Source organism: Lactuca virosa, chromosome 7 (assembly GCF_052849685.1).
Source record: "Lactuca virosa cultivar CGN04683 chromosome 7, Lactuca_virosa_CGN04683_v6, whole genome shotgun sequence".
Classification (NCBI taxonomy): Eukaryota; Viridiplantae; Streptophyta; class Magnoliopsida; order Asterales; family Asteraceae; genus Lactuca; species Lactuca virosa.
Window position 1 is genome coordinate 33,859,697 of NC_136432.1, and position 6,383 is coordinate 33,866,079.

Here is a 6,383-nt window from a genome sequence, read left to right on the forward strand (position 1 = left end):
ACTCAGCTTGTACGCTTAGCTTACACAAGGTCCAAAATCGGGGCTCTCATTGCGTACGTGCGGCGTACGCTCATGTACGCTCAATGTACGTTGGCTGAATGAAATCCATTCGTTTAAGGGCTTATTCCACTAAGTCTTTACGTCCAAATGTAGATCTAGCCCCCAAATATCATCTTAAGTCATAAAGTTTCCAACTTTATGACTTTGCATGGCTAGGAAGTGCTCAAAACTAAAAGCCCTAACTTCTTAACCCATTAAGACGTCACAACTCTTGCATGGAAGGGATAGAAGGGCCAAGATCACATTTTTATGGTTAATAATAGCTCCATAATGGATAAAGTTTCCAAATTTATCTATTAGAATGGTCCCAACAAACATCTAGTCTTTAAGTGTCAAAGGGACCCAAAAGTGCATCTTTTTCAACTTAATCCATTAAGTCTAAGTCTCTAACCTTCAGATCTGAATCAAAATGATGTTTAGATGGATAAAGTTTCAAACTTTATCCATAACAAGGTAACAAACTTTCAAGATCTAAACTTTATGCACTTAAAGTGACCAAAAGCTCATAACACCCAAAACTAGCCAGATCTACCAATTTCATCATCAAGATTCAAACTTTATACCTCTATAAGAAAGATCAAGGTGAACAAAGTCTGGATCTACAAGCGCCAGTGCAACCAACACTTCTTCAATGAGTTCATTGTTCTCCAAGGTGCACCAAGAACACTCCAAAGCACTTAAAAACACCTTCTTTTTGCTCACAGTGCTCAATCTAAGGTTAGGGTATCAAGAGAGGGTGTTGGAGAGGTGGAGGTTGAGAATGGAATGGGTTTAGGGAAGTTAAGGAGCTTAAATAGGGCTCAAACCACGGAAATAGGGTTTGGGCACTGATCACATACACCCTGCGTACTCCTCGTACGCCCAGCGTACTAGAGATGTCATAGTACGCCCAGCGTACTCCCTGTACGCCCTGCGTACGTGGCTAACCCAAAAATCGTCATAAATTTTGTCGAACACACCTAAGTACAAGTTAAGGTTTTGGCTTGTTTTGATCTTATGGTTGCGGGTCGGGTGTGTTCATTTCATCGTAGTTCAAAAAAAAACACACTTGTTTCTTGTTTCTCGAAGGCGGATTATCTTTTGCTCTAATAAATAGAATTGGATTTGTTACAATATCCATTAAAGCAAGTTTTTCAAAATGATATATTTGCCCATTAAAAGTAGGTTGCATAGTGTAAGGAAGTTTATGCCAAGATGGCATGGAGTGGTCCATGTAGACCAATGTCTGGTATCATATGTGTTGGAAAGATGCATCAATTCAAAAGGTTGGAGATTCAAGTCTAGTAGTTTAGAGATTGTGTGATTTAGCTCTTTCAAAAAAAATATTAATTAACATTATGGTTTTATAAAACAATCAATAATGATCTTTTGTTAAAACATATAACAAAATTATTGAAGTATTTTGGTGTTGTATTATGTTTGATATAAAATTTATATGTTAAATAAATAAATAAATATGTGAGACATATTTATAAACTTGCAAAAGGTTTATAGATAATGAATAAGAGGTTTATATATATATATTTTTTAAGTTTACATGTTGCTGACGTGGGACAATGTTATGGATCTCTAAACGAAGTGCAACACTCGAGATATACTATAGAAACAATTATTATTTGCAACCGTAAAAAAATCTCTATAAAACAAAAAGATGTTACATGACTTGATATAATACCCGATTATATTGTAATCAAAATAAACATGAACGTATTTATAAAGGATGAAAAAATATATATAAAAAAGGTACGGTCGCTACCGTCCATGTACTTCAGTGATCTGTGATTTATCCGTTGACTTAGAAACCGACATGCTAGTTGACGAATCTGAGTGTCTTTTAGGAAGATAATGTGCAGTTCTTGTGGGAGTTGGAAGAGCGATGGAATAATTGTTGAGAATGTTTAAAACATAAGCCATTGAAGGCCTTGCATCCACATCTTCTTGCACACATAGCAACGCTATGTTGATGCATCTCATAACTTCATCTTTAGAACAAGTTTCAACCATTGTTGGATCCATAAGCTCCATTGCTCTTCCTTCTATCCAGCTTTTCCAAGCCTTCAAGGAACATAATCATGTATTAAATATGAATATTTTTTATGTATATAATAGGGCAAGGAAGAAGTGTAGGAGTAAAAACTTACAAAATGTGGAAGATCCTCATGATTATCTTCGGTATAAAAGCGTGAACTTCTCTTCCCTGTGATGATCTCAAGAACAACAACGCCAAAAGCAAACACATCCGATTTCGCAGAAAAATGTCCGTGCACTGCATACTCAGGGGACATGTAACCGCTGTAAAAACATTCGACTGACTATCGTTAATCTTAATTACCTAAAATGTTTGATGACACTTCAAAAAAAAAAAGTTTGAAAACTTACTATGTTCCAACAATTCTATTAGTATTTGCTTCAATTTGATCAACTCCAACGATTCTTGCTAGACCAAAATCGGAAATCTTGGGGTTCATATCCATGTCTAGCAAAATATTGCTAACCTTGAGATCACGATGAATGACTTTTAGACGTGAATCTTCATGTAAATAGAGCATTCCTCTTGTAACCCCTAATACTATTTTGTAGCGTTTTGGCCAATCTAATTGCCCATGTCTGTTTGGATCTGTATATTAAAAAAAATACATTAGACACACAAACAAATTTGTACAAAAAAAGTTTTAAAATAAATTGAATTTGGTGGTTTGGCTTACTAAAGAGAAAGTAGTCAAGGCTTTTGTTGGATACGTATTCATAGATGAGTAATTTTTCATCCGCATCAAGGCAAAACCCTAAAAGCCTCACGAGATTTCGATGTTGAAGCTTTGCCATTAAAATGACTTCGTTTATGAATTCTTGTGAACCTTGTCCTGATGATTTTGATAGTCTCTTCACTGCCACCTCCATCCCATTGGCTAGAACACCCTGCATTGCAATATGGACGTGGTTCTATTAATTAAATGACCAATCAAGTGTAACATTTAATCTTTAAGATCCAAATATTATATGTGAAAAAAAAAAAAAAAAAAAAGATAATATACCTTATAAACCGGACCAAACCCGCCTTCACCAATTTTTTTTCCATCAAAGAAATTATCCGTGGCTGCTTCAATTGTGGCCAGATCGAATTGTAGAGATCCTAATGTACCCATTTCCATTTCAACTACATTCATATTTAATAAAACAATTAATTATTGAGCATCAATTAGTATATAATATAATAATCAATCACTATGCTTATACCTGACCCAACTTGCGATAAATTGGCACTGTGGTTGTGATTTTCGCTCATAACTAGAGACGAAAATGCTGTAGTCCCACTTTCTTTTTTTGTAGCAGAATCAACAGCAGCATTAATATTATTCTTTGATCTCCTTCTTTTTATGAAAAAATATAATCCGATAATTATGAGCATCCCAGCGAAAACACATGCAACAGGAACGATGATGTAAATACTCTTTGATGACTTTCGTTTTTTTCCTGCATGCATGCAACATCAAACATTACTTATTTTTAAGAACAAAAAAAAAAGCTTTATATATATACGTCCACATCATAATTAATACTCAAATATTTAGGGCGGCTTAATTAATTAACTAATTGTTTACTTTATCATATCTTAATCCTCAGTGTTTCAATGTTTATCTAGAGTCGTTAAAATAAGTATTATTTATAGTTGTTAAAGTATGTTTATTTATAGTTGTTTTCTTTATTATATCTTAATTAATGCTCAGTGTTTCAATGTTGATCTATATATAGTCGATAAAGAATATTTTTGAAAGACTTTGTGAAGTTTGTTTTATTAATAAATATTTCAAATAAGTTTTTTTATAACGCATATGTACATGTGTGTTATTCGCTATATATATAAATTAATTTTCTAAAAAGGTATCAACTCCACCTAATACAACAACATACAAACTACAAAGTAATCACTATCCATTATATAATCGTAATTAATATTTTTGGTCAGATATAAATTAATATCTAATTACAACTTGTGATTAATTCAGTTTTTATAGGTTGCAGTTTGCTATAGCTAGCATCTTCATAGTTCACGCTCTTTTCTTTAGAAAAAAAAATCGTGTAACTTTTTATTGATGAATTTGTATTCTTTATTTATACGGGTAAAAAGATTTACTTTAGACATGATTTGATACAATTTATTTTTATATGTTATCTTCAACTTGATGATTATTTGGTCTTTACAGCAAGGACATGCATTGCTCCAATAGTCCATTTGTGTAATCATTATAGAATATTAGTAAGACAACTTGACAAAATGTTCATTAATTCATTGTCCTAATTATTGTAATTAGTTTCTGTATCAAAAACAAATAATACAGACAAATGTTACATTACTTAGAAATTATAACGTATTAATTAATAGATTGTTATGCAAGAAACTTACTCCCCAATCACTATATATAAATTTTGAACCTATGATTTAAGTTTTTAATTAGAATTTGAATAATCAGTTTCTGGTTTAAGTTAAAAATTTATTTAATTATATTTATACATTTATAATATAAATATATACAATTCAATAATACAGAAAGATTTAAAATGGAATTCTTTAAACACAAAAAATGCGACGCGTACCTGGAACTGCCGGCGAGTTTGTTGTAGACGGCGGCACAGACGGCAGCATGATAGCCGGAGGATTATTATAAAACGACGCATTCGAATACCTAACGAAACAACTCGGATAAAAAACACCGACATCAATGTCGCCGTCGCAGCAGCCTTGAGCCTCCCGGAATACGATCGACAAGCATGAATTGCAGTCAAAAGAAGATAAATCCGGCAAACACTGCACCATAGCGTAAATCTTCGACGAATCTGTCCCAAAACCGACATCTCCGGTGGCGAACTTCCGAAGGGAGTTTCCTCCGGCAGCTTCCACTCGTAATCTTCCTACTAAATCTCTCAACGTCTTTCCAAAAACGTCAATATCCGATGCGTTTACGGAACTTGAGACATCGGCGTTAGGACGCTCCTCGAGAACTGAAGAATAAGTACGATTTGTATAGCGCACAGTACAATTCAAGCTCCAAATGAGGGCTTCTATATTGTTAGTACAGGTCTGTCTTATCAGGAGAACTGTGTTGCTGATACAATCCTTACATGTTTCCGATGTAACATCGCCGCGGCAGAGAGCAACGGCGTTGACGGTATCTGGACTTACGCCGGCGGAGGTATTGTAGAAACCGTAGCGCGTGGAAGCGGCGGAGGGTAGTGAAGCAAGGGCGGTTTTGAGATTTGATTCGTATGTGGAGTTATTCGTAAAATTACCGTTGTCTCTGCATCGGAAAATAGGGAAATCGTTGATTTGGCCGGCGGCGAGATGAAGGAACTGCAGCAACAAAAGTAGAAGAAAATTTTGAATTATGAAATTTGATTCCATTGTAGAATGGAATTCTATTTGTTTTCTTTTTCAAAATTGAACACTTATGTATTTATTCTTTACGAACGTGGTACTCATGTTCTAAAAAAATGGATTTTATTGAATATATAATTTAATATAATAAATGTTAATATACTAGTATCTAAGTCCGTGCTTTGCTGCAGTTTCTTACGTGTGTTTTGCTTGTGAGAGGCACTGTAAGTTACAATTTGTATCTAGTTTTTTGCCCATTGTACGTTGCAGTGGGTCCGATCCATTTTTTAATCGAATTTAGCAATTGTATTGATAAAATGTATGTACCGTTGTTGTATCGGTACCATTGTTATACCAATCTTGAAGCATGTATTGTATAAAAATGGAGTTTTTCAGGATAAAATATGAAAAAAAAAAAATTTAAAGGGCCTTGCAAGTAAAAATAAAAAAGGGTATATATTGTGAGGAAATGATAATGAGTTATGGATTATAAAGGTAAAAAGCCAAGAAAAAAAAGTTACAAATGGCAAGTTAATTGTGTTGTAAGGGTAAAAAGTAAAACAAAAGAAAGAAAAAGGCCTATAGGTTTGGATGGTTTATGAATATAACATAAAAGTGTAAGGGTTGTTTTTGTAATTCGGCGGCTTGTACAATGAGCATTCAAGACAAAACTTAAAAAATATTTATTTTTTGGGTTTTTAGTCCAAACCATGACTTTTTTTGCATCGTGGTCCTTTTGGACTAGTTTGTATGTGAAAATGGTCCCTCCAAAAATCGAAATGACTAAATTGCCCTCTTGCTATATTTTTTTTATGTTTTTTCTATTTAATTTAATGTTTTATTAATAATAAAATGGGCCCACACCCCACTCTCTCTCTCTCTCTCTCTCTCTCTCTCTCTCTATAAACCTACAAACGAACACTAACGAATTTCAAAAATCATATTTACAGTT

The 6,383-nt window shown here is 33.7% G+C and overlaps 1 protein-coding gene across 1 annotated transcript; it reads right to left on the reverse strand.

The window, feature by feature from the left end:
• Positions 1 to 1,655: 1,655 nt before the first annotated feature.
• Positions 1,656 to 5,493, reverse strand: LOC145125113 (cysteine-rich receptor-like protein kinase 25). The gene is made up of 7 exons (XM_079060602.1): positions 4,654 to 5,493; positions 3,295 to 3,531; positions 3,093 to 3,214; positions 2,766 to 2,976; positions 2,440 to 2,677; positions 2,202 to 2,352; positions 1,656 to 2,115 (listed from the first exon to the last, which is right to left on the reverse strand). Exons 1-7 carry the CDS (start codon positions 5,456 to 5,458, stop codon positions 1,813 to 1,815), a joined length of 2,067 nt encoding a protein of 688 aa, XP_078916728.1. The 5' UTR covers positions 5,459 to 5,493; the 3' UTR covers positions 1,656 to 1,812.
• Between the last annotated feature and the right edge of the window lie 890 nt (positions 5,494 to 6,383).